The sequence below is a fragment of the Macrobrachium nipponense genome, chromosome 11, assembly GCF_015104395.2.
Source record: "Macrobrachium nipponense isolate FS-2020 chromosome 11, ASM1510439v2, whole genome shotgun sequence".
NCBI lineage: Eukaryota > Metazoa > Arthropoda > Malacostraca > Decapoda > Palaemonidae > Macrobrachium > Macrobrachium nipponense.
In genome coordinates this window covers 51719284-51734463 of record NC_061087.1, presented here as the reverse complement: position 1 = coordinate 51734463, position 15180 = coordinate 51719284, and the positions used below count along the sequence as shown (strand labels likewise).

At 41.6% G+C, this 15180-nt stretch overlaps 1 protein-coding gene across 1 annotated transcript; it reads left to right on the top strand.

Annotated features, from left to right (window-relative positions):
• The first annotated feature begins 12548 nt into the window (after nt 1-12548).
• Nucleotides 12549-13211, top strand: LOC135208656 (uncharacterized protein K02A2.6-like). The gene has a single exon (XM_064241059.1). The coding sequence runs from the start codon at nt 12549-12551 to the stop codon at nt 13209-13211; it is 663 nt and encodes a 220-aa protein (XP_064097129.1).
• The last annotated feature ends 1969 nt before the right edge of the window (nt 13212-15180 follow it).

Below are 15180 nucleotides of genomic sequence, written 5' to 3'. Positions count from 1 at the left end.
CTTTACTTTTTCCACAAACTTTTCACTCTTCCTTACACCACTCGCACTCACCTTATGACCAAGAAATTCCACTTCCCCAGCCAACCACATACAGGCGGCCCTCGGTTAGCAGCAGGGGTTCCATTCCTGGCCGCCGACGCCAAGCAATTTTCGACACCGAGCGATTTTAAAGCCTACGGCCACCACACACCTTCTTTCGAAACTCTAGACCAAAGGCGCCGTAATCCCACAACGGCGCATTAAGTAAAATTATATTTATGCAGTATAGTACTATAGAATTTACTGTACAGTACTTTTGGGTGTCTAGAGTATGCAAAGATATAATAAAGTTTATACAGTATACAGGTAGCTGTAGTGTTCAGGTTACGATCATTAGTCTTACAATAGTCCGATTTTATGAGAGATCAAATTACAATGGCCTAACTTTATCCATCTTCTAGTTACATAAGTTCAATAACAGCAAAAGAGAATGATGAAAGTATGGTTTTAAAGTTATACTTGATGCATGAACGTGTACAGTCATGAACAACCGAACGAGAAACGATTTTTTTTTTTTTTTTTTTTTCTAAATACAACCGAACTGGATAACATCCGTTTGGCTTGTATTTCAATCATCGTACTACAGTACAACATTGCCGTGGTTGTTATAAATGGCGTTATGTATAGAATAGAACTGAGATATTTTAATGTAATAACTTTATTCGCTATAGATCAGAGATCAATATAGATCAAAGATCAATCGGGAAATATGCTGTTAAATTTAAACCTAGTTATAACTGAAGCTGAGAAAACTGTTCAAGCTGCTAATGACTATTATCGTACATTGGCAACAAGGATAAAACTGCAGTAAACGTATGCCATCAAACACAACCGTAGATAAAATCGGGATAAAATCATTTTAATCAAAACTACTGTGCTTGAAAGAACACATTTTACTGTTGGTTTCACGCCGATATAAGATAAATAACGTAAAGTTCGTATGACAATGATATAAAGGATTATTGCGAACGGAATCACGTAATCTTTTACGCAATAAACATGCCGCCAACGTAATATGTTAACGAAAAAAAAAAAGTAGTTCACATTCACAACGAGACATATTCAATAAATATTTCCACCTAAAAACATGCTGTATAAGGATAAATAACTTTGTCTCATATAAGTCAAGTATCTAGATATTCGTTTATGCTAACTAGAAGCAAGAGCATTCGCTCAGAATTGCGTTATGGTGAAACAAACTCGTATTCATCAGCTGATTTCAAACCACAACATTGGCCGCTCCGCGGAATACGGGCTTAAATTTGCCGTAGTATTTTAAAATACAATAATATGAGAATACATACAATATTCTTGGATACAGTGAAATAATGTATAACTTTTTAAAGGATTTATGGAAGAGATGCATAATTAATAAAATAACACAATGCATTTTTCGGAACTGGCGGACAAGAACAAACATGAAAAAACATCCCGACAACGTGGAGCGTAGTTACAAAGGCTGCCTTAATTTGTATCTTATTTCTGTACAAAAATGAAAATACCTTTACGTAATATATTTTCATACACATTTTAAACATAAAAGCATAAACATTTAAAAAATCGACACATCAATCGCTAAATTTGCACTCTTTCTAACTCGATATTTTCGGAAGAGCTGCAGACGGCGGCATACAAGAACGAACTTGAAAAAACATCGTAGTCGATAACTTGAAGGGCAGTTTCAAAAGCTGCCTTTTTATCATATTTCTGCACAGAAATAATAATACCCTATTCGTAATACATTTTCATACACATTTTAAACATAAAAGCATAAACATTTATAAAATCGACACATCGATCGCTAATTTGCACTTTTTTTAAATCTATATTTTCGGAAGAGCGGCAGGCGGCGGCTCACAAAAAAAATATGAAAAAACATCGTATTTGATAATGTGAAGGGCAGTTTCAAAAGCTGCCTTTGTATCATATTTCTGTACAGAAATAAAAATGCCTTTCACGTAATACATTTTCATACACATTTTAAACAAAAGCATGAACATTTATAAATCGACACATCCATAGCTAAATTTGCACTTATGTAACTCGATATTTTTGGCATAGAACAGCGTCAGAGACATATATTTTACCCTAATACCTACGTAATAACTCTCCATAAAATTTGTTAATATAATTTGCATAACCTTTATGGTCTGAACGGCATTTCTACAAATGTATGAACTCGTTAGACAACGGCGCTGTTAACTGAAAATTGTGCCGTAAAGATACCTTTAAAAGGCCTTATTTTTTTAATGAATATTTTTGACGACCGCCGTAAAACCGATTCGCCGTTGAGTGATTGCGACGTTAACCGCGGGCTGCCTGTACACTTCTCCAGCTTCACTTTCACTCCAACCTCTTCCAACCATTCTAACACCTTCTCAAGCAGTTCCACATTCTCCTCAACAGTCTCACTTGCAATCAAAACGTCATCTATAAACACAGTCACCTTCCTTCTATCAAAACCAGCCAAAACTACATTCATCGCCCTCTGGAAGGCAGCAGGCGCATTAGCCAATCCAAAACTTAATCTCTTGAATTGATAGTGGCAGCTACCACTCGAAAAAGCCGTAACATGCCTGCTCCCTTCCTCAAGAGGCATCTGGTAATAGCCCCTTACCAAATCCAATTTTGTGAACACTCTCATCCCATGCGTCTTATACACACAATCAGACACCACATTCATCGGGAATCACTCCTTCACAGTCACTTCATTCACCTTCCTGTAATCCAAACACATCCTCAAACTCCCATCTGTCTTGCGTACTGGGACTATGGGACTATTCCAAGCACTCTCGCTCCTCTCGATCACTCCCACTCTCTCAAGTTCCTCACACTGTTCCTCAATCTCTCGGGCATAGGCGCAGAAAAGTGTCGGGGACGCTGATATATGGGGGTATCGTCATTCAAAACTATCTTGAACTCTGGAAGCTTAGATCCCCTGAAATCCTTGTCACCCCGACTCAACGCACACCACCTATCCCACAACATCTGCATCAACCGCTCCCTCTCGCCATCACCAACATTTTCGTCCACCTCAATTCTTTCTCTCAACTCATCATACTTCCACTCATCACTTTCTTTCATGCTACCGGTCATCACCCGCCGCACCCTAACATATCTTTCGTCGTCCACATCCACCAACGTATACAACAACCCCACACAATCACCTTCACGTATACCCTGCACTCGCTTTTTCCTAACACTCGGCAATGAGGCCACAAAAACCCGAGGACTCTCCATATCCAAAATCCCGTCGTACACATGCACACTCGCTCTTACCAACTTGTTTGCATCCACACCCTCAACCACATATGTACACTTGTCACCTTTGACAATCCCAAAACTATCGGGCCACGCAACTTTCACACTAACAACTTCTCCAACTTCTCGCGGCACTTTTACACTCTCTTTCGCAACCAATGGCACTCCCTTCCATATTTTACTGCTTACCCCTCCATCCCTATCCAAGTACAACTCTCCATGTACATTCCCCTTCCTATGCAACTCAATCATATTCCTGCTCGGATGGACCACCATCCCAAACTTCTTCAGGAACCTGTATCCTAACAACATATCATACTTATCACTCATTCCCTCGATCACACAAAAGTCACCTTCATCCATCACCACCTCTTCGATTTCTACATTTTCACGCAACATTCCCACCACAGGCATACCCAAATTTCCTATTCCTCGTACCTCCCCTTTGCATTTCCTAATTTCACACTCACTCCGCAACTTGTCACATCCATTCTTAAAAAGAACACTGACACTGCACCCAGTATCAATCAAAGCAACCAAACACACCCCTTTGCACCTCACTTTTACACTCATACATTCATGAGCTCTTCCTCCAAACCCTTTTTCATGCAACAATCCTTCACGCACATGCATCACTCTTACTGACCGCACACCAGAGGACCCACCCAATTGAATCCCCTTTGTACCTAGTTTCCCGAACTCCTAACCTGACTCATCCTCTTTCGCCTACAAACACTCGCCACAACCTTCCATTCCACATTCAACACACTTTACCCGCTGTTTCTTACACATCCTAGCATAATGCCCATTCTTCCTGCAATTACCGCAAACCTCAGTCACATGAGTACTTCGACATCCACTTGCTATATGCCCTACTTGCCCACACCTGCAACATTTAATATCCCTATCCTTCTTACACTCGCTCACTAAATACCCTGTTTGCCAACACCCGAAGCAAGCTCCCAACGCCCACCGACATTCATTCTTCCTGTGCCCTAGCTTTCCACATCTGTAACACTGCTGCTCTCGTTCACAACTAACCGACCCTACTCTTCCTACGCTTGCACTCCGATCTCTCTTAGGGCTAACCATACTTACGTTACTGGCTCTAACGCTCCTATCAACCACTCTCTGCCATTCGCCTTGGCCCTTCCAAAACTGCCTCCCTATAGCTCTTAAACTCTGGTATAACATCAGCCACTTCAGTCCTAATACTAACACTTCTACTCTCTTTCATACACCTATCCAACTCATAATCCTCTACTATTTCCAAAATGTCATTCCACGACAACCTTTCATTCGTCCATCGCATTTTCTCCTTACGTTTCAGATTTACAAACTCATACACACTCTCAAGCACAGTCGCCAACAACTTCCTCACTAACTCTTTTCACTCATTTATCCCTTCACCTCCAAACTTTTTCCTGGCCAATGTTTCCAACCTGCACACATACATCGACAACGACTCACCAACATTCATTCTTACCTCATCAAAACCATGTTTTCTCCTATATCTAACACTACTCCTTATCCTCTTCGCCTGTTCCACAATCCTGGCTTTCACACTCTCATAAGGCACATTCCCCACACTCATCATTACCCCATACATATTAAAAAAAAGATCCCATCAAAAAGCTACCCAACTCCCTTGCCCAGACTCTCTAGTTATCCCCATACTTTGCCTCACAATACCTCTCATATTCCTTAAAAAAATCCTCTATGTCCCTACTACCATATTCCTCGTATTGTGCACATCTAGGTATCTCTCTCATATATACAGCCTTTCGTACTTCCCGCTCACTCTCCCTTTCGCTACTTCCACCACTCTGATCCCTCTTAACCTCGTCTGAATACAGCAAATCAACTTCCATACTAACATCCATGCTCCTGATTACGCTCTTCTTACCCTTCTTCTTTCTACCTACATGTTTCCACTCACCGCTATCCAAATCACTCTCAGCCCTTTCCCCAATGTATTCAGTCCTAGTCTCATCATGTCCGTCATCCTTCCTAACCTTCTTTCCCTTAGTCGTCTTCTTTTCCTCAGCCCCCTTCTTATTCTTGTCCTCAGGTTTATCCTTATCCTGTCTCTTTCCCTTCTTTCCTTTACCTATCACAAACAAGTCACCTTCGTCACTCATAGTTTCATCCACTCGCTCTTCCACTGTCTTTACCACTTCTGGCCTATCACAAGACCTAGTAGGCCTACCTCCTACAGCTCCCTCTCCCATGAACCCTTTCATCATCTCCTGCAATGCATTCATCATCACTAAGAATTTTTCGTCCATTTTTTCAACCATTCTCTCTTCTGCTCCTTTCACTTCTTTCATTTCCACTTTTGCACTCCTTATAAGGCATTCCTCTCATTTCCTCTAACTCGCTCTTCAGCTCCTCACTCTCTACCCTTAACCTCTCAATCTCCACTTCCAATTGTCCTCTTACTTCCCTCTCCAACCTCAACTCCTCCTTCAGCCTCTCCACCTCACTCAATCCTTCCATCCCAAACTTTCTCACCACTCACACACACTAGCCTAGGCCAATCGTCCTGCAGCTGCCACACCAGCAGTCCCTGTTCGGGCGCCAAAAAATAATGTGGCAGGATCACAAAAAACAAGTAAACCCCCCACAGTTATACGTTAATCATGCCAGCTAACAAAATTTCCCACACTCACACTTTCCCCTTTACATTACCTTTAACCTGCAGGACAATTGGTTCAACAAAATACCAAACACACAAAACACAAACAGGTACTCACCTCTGGCTTCTGCTACTCAGGGCTAGGCTGTGCTGTCCACTGGGTATAGGCTATAGGCTAGCCGACACAACCACCACCGACAACCAAACCACCTGAGACCCACAACCCCACAACTCTATAACTCAACAAATAACTGCAGATGAACACCAAGAGCCCGAAAGAACACGAGAACCACACGACTTACAGAAGCACAACAACCCGCCAAAACCAACACTGCCCCAACCACCACTCACAAACACGAAAATGCAACCCCAACCTCTTCAACTTCACCAAAACCAGACAGACACACGCACAACTACCTTACAACACCAAAAAATTTATCAAATAACACCAAAACAACTAAACACCAAAGGATAACTTAAACTGCTGCCAAAACCGACACTAACTTCATAAGACGTCTCACTCCTTACGACTCTCGTAACAGACTTCCACAACAGACATACTTCCGACCGCCATTTAACCACTCCAATTCATTCTTCCACCAATCTCTCTCTCTCTCTCTTTCTCACACACAACCTTTGGAGATGTTGTCAAATATAAACTATCATTACTCCTCCATAACCTGACAAGGCTATAGGCCATCTCCTAAACCGAATCAGTATTTTTACTAAGTCGGGTTTAAGAGAGGGGCCAGTTTGGAGACAATCATTCAAAGATACTCCATTGTAAATAGCAGCGGAAGCATCAAGAACAGGTCTTACCTTTGTACTTGTACTAGCCTCTCTTACAACAGGTCTGTGAGGCATATAAAAACTAGGGAAAGCACTACTAATCTCATTGCTAGGAATTTCCTCAATTATACCCTCCTTTTCATACTCATAAAAAACCTTGTAATACTCAGTTTTAAGCTTAACATCCTTATCTAATTTACAGTGTAATTTATTTAGTCTCTTTAAAGCATGTTGTTTATTATCTATTAGATCACTCTTAGCTGTTTCACTTTTCCAAGGTAGGGCTACTTCATATCTATCTTCAACAAATTGAATTTTCTCAGAAAATTCCTGCAATGTGAAATTTGACTCTAATTGATTATTGGACTCCTTACTACAGATTCTAGATCCCAAAATTTACATACATCATAATCAGACACCTTAGAAATACACAACATTTGAGATGACGTACAGGGATAAAAAGGATTAGCATGCCAAGCACCAGACAGTGCCCAACCAAATACAGAGTTCTGAGCTACAATTCCATCAAATTGAATTACATCATCAGACTTTATGAACTGCCAGTATGCATCCAAACCTATCAATATATCAATATTCAAATGTGAATTATTCTGATAATCATCAGCAAGTGGAACATGTGAAAAGGCATTTAACATATTATTTGGGATAACAGGTCTAATCAAGGGCTGACATATCTTAGGAATCTCAACAGCTGTCAACAAATGAAATAAATTATTACGATCAAGTACCTTCAATTTATAAATGTTACTTAGGCTACTCTTACTTGAATTTTCACCTCCAAATACTGAATATGCAAGGAGCTGACTAGTAATCCACTCAGGTTTACATTTCTTTACAATATTACTACTAACATAAGTACGGTCAGACCCACTGTCAAACAAAGCTCTTGCTTCAATAGGTATACCATTAGATCCCACAACACTAACCCTTGCAGTTTATAAAATAGTACAAGTTACATTTTGTAGAAGCAATGTTATGGAGAGCAGCTCCAGCAAAATTAACAGAGGAACCTTCCTCATTACCTTTATTTACAATTTCAGACCTGCTCTCTACAGCAACCTTTATGGAGTCATTATCCTTATTTGAATCCAACTTAATACCACACATTATGATTGTTTTCCATCACATTTTTTACACCTAGAAAAACACCCTTTAGCTAAATGACCCTTTTTTAAACACTTAAAGCACAATCCAGCAGATTTTATTTTCTCAGCACGCTGTAACCCATTCAATTTCAAGGTTTCAGAACAATTTTCTGTTTTACGGTATATATTTTAGCACCAAAACCACAGATAGGATATTCAACCTCTGATGAGGTATGCAGAGCAGATGCAGGGGATACCTTCTCCTTTGAGCCCTTAGAGTGCCAGTTTCTTTTTTTATTCAGATACACCAGGATTTTCTGGTTTCCTAGAAGTAACATCTTTAAATGTCTTAGACCTTTCAATAGTTTCAATTTCTTCTTGTAAGAATTTCAGAAGTCATTCCAAATCACTTTCATAACCAGCACCTTCCCTAGCCCACTCCAGTCGTATTTCACTTGGAAGACAAGAAAGAATAATTGGCATCAGGAAAACTTCACAGTTTACCAGATACCTACACCTAAAGCCTCTAAACTTCTGATATGCATCAACAACTCATCCCATAGATTCTACAGCAGGTAAACATACTTAGGGCCTCCTGCCTTAACAGGAACCTTGCCATTTAAAAGTGCTTGAACATGGGCAAGTATCGTCCTCTCTGGCCTTCCAAATCTCTCCTTAAGTAGATCACATGCAATCATATAATTTACACTTGTGTGAGATAGACTCGAGATAACTGATTTGGCGTCTCCTTCCAACAATGATGCTAAATTACTAAACTTACTTATTACTGGTATATCTGAATTGTCTACATAACATCACTACTTTAAATTTCAGCAGTTCTAGCTTAGGCAGCTTCACTTGTGCACCTGAAGATCCATTAGCCTACTATCATCATCGTCACCTTTTATGTCTAACTCTAGGAGTTTCTCAGCAGCCTTAATCCTAGGTATAAGAGACGTTCTAAACTCAAAGGCCTTGTCCAAGTCATCATCAAGCAAGTCACTTTCTAACTCCACTTCTATTTCTGACTGTACTTAATCTAACTTAGGCAAACGAATTTCAAAATTTTCTATAACAGCCTTCAATTCAACTGTACTAAGGACAGGCCTTCCCTAATAAACTTACGAGCTCCTTTCCTAGCCTAGAAACCCATCCTCTGGCTGCCTTTCTCTTCAACAAATTCTCCATCTTGAACTATTTATTGGCATATAATTACTCACAACCAGGTTCTTGATATCCTTTCCCGGATCTGGGCACCATAATGTTCATAATATAAGACTAACAAACATCCAAGAAGGGTTGGAGAAAGGAAAGCCGGCTGCTAACGTTGTTGTATTCTGTTCAAAATCTTACAGCAAATGATGGAAACAAGTCATCGGAAATTTTACAGGATCACAAAACAGTAATAATCACTTATTCTTAAATTTCTTACTCAACAATTACTAAGGCAAGTCACTCAAAGCAACACAATACAAATAATAATAACGCAGTATTTCAATAAACCTAGATTATCTAATCAAATTCAAAATTCAAATGACATTAAAGAAACGTTGAAACAGCAAATTAAATGGCATACTCAACTAAAGTAAAGCCTTTCATAAAGTTAATTCCAACAAGCTTATTTAGGTTCCAGCCCGGTGGTCTGGGCGATAACAAGGTCTGAAGGACTAGACTCTACAACTTGGTGGAGGGATTGAGGAAGCAAGGTTTGCAAATTTTACATATTAAAAAAAATAAAAACACTCAACACCTTGCCTCACATTACATATACATGTTAATTCCACGTAAAAAGGTTCACAGAAAACATTTACTACAAAAATGCAAAGAATCTAAGTACCACGTGGCCGTTGCAATTCTACGCCCATGAGGTGGACTAAGGGATAAGAAAATCAAGAATCTTAACATAAAATCCATACAATCAGATTATACACTTTATGTCTGGCCATTGAAACTCAAATTAGACTTCCTCATTCAAAAGATGCGCGGGAAGCGAATAGCTCTTCTCCTCTCAAGACACAGCCAGGGTTGTTACTTTGATTCAGTTAACATGATGTAGTACAAGTTCATCGCTAGAACCCAGATAAGTTAAAGGCGAATAATTTGTGAAACCAGTTGTCGCGAATTATTTGCCTTTAGTTTGTATAGGTTCTAGCCCGGTGGTCTAGGCGATAACAAGGTCTGAAGAACTACTCTACATTTAGGTGGAAAGGTTGAGAAAGCAAGGTTTACGGATTTTAAAATTTATTTTAAAAAATAAACTAAAAACACTTAACACTTGCTCAACAAGGTTCAGAGAAAACATTTACTTAAAAAAAATAGAAAGAATCTTAAGTGCCACGGAGCCTTGGCAATTCTACGCCCGTGAGGCAGACCAAGAGATAAGAAAAATTAAGAATTCAACATAAAATCGACATAATCTGCTTATTCACTTAACGTTTGGTCATACAAACTCGAACCAGACTTCCTCATTCCAAGGATGCGTGGGATATCCTGTGATGAACTTACACGATACGGTAATTCAATCAAAGTAATGACACTGGTTATGTTGGAGGAGAAAAGCGAACCGCCTTACCTGCTTTCTTTGGTACTTGGGAAGCGAATGAGCTTTATATGTGCCGTTGCATTCGAGAACAACTTTCGTGACATCATGGCGTACCAATACATGACGTTTGACGCTCTGCTCTATTGCGTCTTATCTTTATGCGTTGACTACAAGATATGTTAATTCATATTAAGGTGAATGACGAACTCTAATTTTACATGCTGTGATGCAACTCATGCAAAATCGAAGGATTTCCCTGTATACGAAGGTTTTCGCTAAGCGTGCTTCCTTTGTTTTCATCTCATATACATAGTTAATTTTGTTTCAAAATATGATAAAACCTATAAACTTTATAGCAGAATATTTTGCTCTCCTTCCCCACACAGTTTCATAAGATTTAAATACATATATACATAATCGTGATATAAATCACGTAGCACACATCATAGATTCTTCTTCTTACTCAAGTTAGCCTGACGCTTGTGGCATAGTCCAGGGGCCAAGATAGGAAAAGTAGCCTAGATTCAGGGTTGGTTCCAACCAACTTGTGTAAAGCTGAAACTCATAGAATGCTGGAGGGAACCATTGCACATCACACTACAGTGGTAGTAAAAACTTCTATTTGTGTGTAAGGCTTCACAATTCGGGATTCAAGAACAGCTAGTACTTCCCTTCCCACCAGTGGAGGAGAACATCCCGAAGTTGGAGCAGTGGCTCTTGTGCCATTTTTCGTCATCAACATTCAATACAGAAAGGGAGCCCCTCCCTGTCATGGAGGGTAAGCCGCACCATATTCATCTACTGCCAGGGGCAACCCCCTATGCATGCTACACCCCAGCATCTGTGGCAAAGCATTGGGAATCAGAAGTGAAGATGCAGTTGGACCAGGACATCAAGAAAGGCATCATCGAGGAGGTACCAAGTGGTGAAGCAACAGAATGGTGTGCGAGGATGGCTATTGTTGCCAAGAAGTCAGGTCAGCCCTGCCGTGGACTTTCAACGCCTCATTGCCTCCTGCAGGAGAGAGACGCATCACACCCCTGCTCCTTTCGACATGATCTCAGGGGTACCCTTACATTCCTTTAAGACGGTGGCAGATGCGCATTGGGGTTTCCACCAGGTGGAATTAGATGAAGAAAGCCGCAAACTCACAACCTTTATCACTCCCTGGGGTCGTTATCGGTACAGAAGAACACCCATGGGACACTGTTCAGCTTCAGATGCCTACATCAAGAGGTTTGATGACGCCATCAAGGACATTCCCCGAAAAAACACAAGTGTGTGGGTGATACTCTTCTATAAGACAACAGCGTCGAAGAGGCCTTCTGGCACACATATAATTTCTTGGACATATGTGCCAAAAAGGGAATAACCCTCAAGCAAGAGAAATTCAGCTTCTGCCCAAGAGAAGTGAGCTTCGTCGGATTCCAGCTGGGATGGGATTCCTATAGGCCCACAGAGGAGAGTCTAGCTGCCATATGGAGATTCCCTATGCCTGACAACCCTCGGTCACTGACATCAGGTCATGGTTTGGCTTTGTCAACCAGTTGGCACCCTTCCTTGGAAGCCTTCAGAGACCTCCTGAAGAAGTCTGCAAGCAAGAATGTCTACTGGGATAACAACCTACAAGAGAGATTCCACCAAGCACAGGAGGCCATATGCAAGCTGGCCAAGGATGGGCTGGTATACTATGACAAGACCCGACCTACGGCAGCCCTAACAGATTGGAGCAGAGATGGGATCAGGTTTGTTATTCTGCAGCAGTACTGTGCTTGTACCTCAGCTGATGTCCCATTCTGTTGCAAGGATGGTTGGCGTATTGCCCTATGTGGGAGCCGTCACTTGTCACAAGCTGAAGCTGGGTATACTGCTGTTGAGGGAGAGGCCTTAATTAGCTGTTACATGGTGTCTCAAGAAGGCCAGGCTACTCCTGTCGGGCTGCCCCAACTTATTGATCGTGACTGACCACCGCCCGCTGGTCAAGCTCCTGGGTGATGGACAGCTGAAGGATATACTAAACCCAAGACTCTTCCATCTCAAGGAGAAAACCCTACAATACAGGTTCCAGGTAAGATACCTACCAGGGAAGAGGAACTGCGCTGCTGACTTCTTATCACGTTTCCCTGTTCTCCGTTGTGAACCAGACGACAAGGACTCTGAACTTGAAGAGGATATGACTGCTGCCCTTGTCGCTGCTTCAGCCACTACCCTTGAGCAAGAATGCCTCATACTTGATGAGGAGAGGGTCAAAGTAGCAGCCTCTAAAGACCCTGTATACCAGTTGTTGGTAGCTAAAGTAGCAGCAAATGACTGGTGCCCACAGAGGGCACAGGAGTTGGTAGAAGACCTGATAGTCTATACTTATGAGCAAGGATGCCCACGTCTGCTCATCCCAGAGGAACTTCGCCTTCAAGTCATCACAGGCCTTCATGCAGGACATCAGGGGGTGGACTCCATGCTCCGCAGGGCTAGGCAATCAGTTTACTGGCCAGGCATGGAAGGTGACCTGCAGAGCTACAGGGATGGATGTGCCTCTTGTGATATACATACTCCATTACAACCTGCTGAACCATTAGTACTCACAGCACCCCCAGAATACCCATTCCAGTCAACGGTGGTGGACATGCTACAGTTGGAGGGCCATATGTACATGGCCTATGCAGACAGGCTCACCGGGTGGCTGGAAGTTGCACACTTTCCACATGGTACAACATCATCAAGAATCATATCAGTGTTGAGGACGTACTTCACAAGAATGGGAGCACCAGAGCTAATCTCGACAGATGGGGGCACAAACCTCATTAGCGAAGAGACCACATCATTCTTCAGAAAGTAGGGGGTTACTGTACGCCTTTCGTCAGCCCATTAACCCCAGTCCAATGGAAGGGCTGAAGCAGCAGTCAAGACTGCCAAGAGGATCATCAGGGCAAATATAGGCAAAGGAGGCAGCCTCGATTGCAACAAGGCATCTCTGGCAATTCTTCAGTACCTCAACACCCCTCCTAAGGGGTTCGACAAGTCACCAGCACAGCTTGCCATCTGTAGGCAGCTCAGAGATGGAGTGCCAACGCCCAGACAGCATTACAAGGTGGAGAGACACTGGGACGAGATCATCCAGAAGAGGGAACTACAAATGGCAGAGTCCCAAAAGGAGACCCAACCACTTGCTGGGACCAGGGAGCTTCTACCCCTTGTTGTAGGCTGCAGGGTAAGAGTGCAGGATCCTGTAACCAAAACCTGGGACCGATCTGGGTTGGTAGTGGGGTCCAAGGGCCACCGACAGTATCTCATTAGGCTGGATGGAAGCGGTCGAGTGTCACTCAGAAACGGGAAGCACCTGAAAGTGATAAAATGTCAGCCCCCTACGTCGTCAGCCACTTCCCCACACCCGGACCCTGCTCCACCTCGCCCAAAAAGGCAGACAGTACAACCCTCATGGATGGGCGAGTATGTCATGGGTGATGTTGAGTGTTAACCCATGCTCGTGCCACCGTAAAATTGTCTTATATTTTCCCCCGTGCTTTTCTTGTCTTCTATTTTTGATAAGCCGAACTGGTTACAATTAATTTTTGCCGACATATTTTTATGCATATTCATGTTGCTGCCATGCATGTCAATTTATGTTGTGATACCTGTGAATTAACCATTGCATTTTTCCTATAAGATTTTTTTTCTTGCATATTTTCTTTGTGTATATATATGTATATAATACATATTTGCTTATTGCCATCACTGATTATTCACATTTAATATTATGCCATTCTGCCATGCCATAATCTCAGGGGGAGGATGTAGGATGGTTGAATGTGTGTAATGTCTGTTACCGAGAGGGCGGCGCAATTGGCGCCAATGTAGCCCGCGTGTCTGCAACTCACTTGCAGTCACGCCTCTGTATAGACTGGACGTGTAATAAAGCACTCTAGTGACACACAGGTTTCCTTCTTTTTCCTACACAAAGACTTTACATGAGATCAAATTCAAATTGAGCATTGCTGCATACGTCCCCATAATCCATCCCGGCAACTGTTTCCTAAGTCCGTTACGGTGTTTCCAAAGTGCTTTTCTTAAGGAAATTAAGGTGTGAATATGTATATACCATATAGGTGTGAATATGTATATACCGTTTAGGTTTTGTTAGTACTAGTATGAATTTTTGTCCTATATAACATAGCATGTAAAGCAATAAGTTAGCTAAATGTTGCACATACGTTTTAGTAGTTAAAAGAACTAGAGTGAAGCTGCCTGTAGGCTTGGTTAATCTTAAGTACATAGTATCTGAGACATGGTGGGTAATTCTTGAGAAATTGCAGTTTCCTATAGTATTTTGGTTGCTTATTAACAATTTAACATTAGTTTTTAAGGGTCGGCTGTAATTAACTTAGAATTTACCTTTGAACTCTATCCCACGGTAAGGGAGATGCGATGGGAATGTGGGGTTTTGGGTGGTGTAAATTACTTGGGAGAATTATACCGTACAACTCTATCCTACTGTAAGGGGGAGCGATGGGAATGCGGGTCTCTTTTATGGAAGCAAACACAGGGGTTGAGACTTAGGCTAATTTAAAGGCATGACAGTCAAAAGGTGGGACATGGGAATGGCGTAGACTGATCCCCTCGTAGGTACTAAATATGTAGGTAAGGATATGGTTCAAAGGTTAGGTTAGGTGGGGAACCTTAAGTTAGCTGGTGTTCTTGTTTGTTTTCCTTTATTAATTTTAATACTGTTGAAATTTTAAAAATATGGGTTTCTTCAATTATTTGCATTAGAACAATTCAAAGTAACTATAAATACACCAGCAATAATT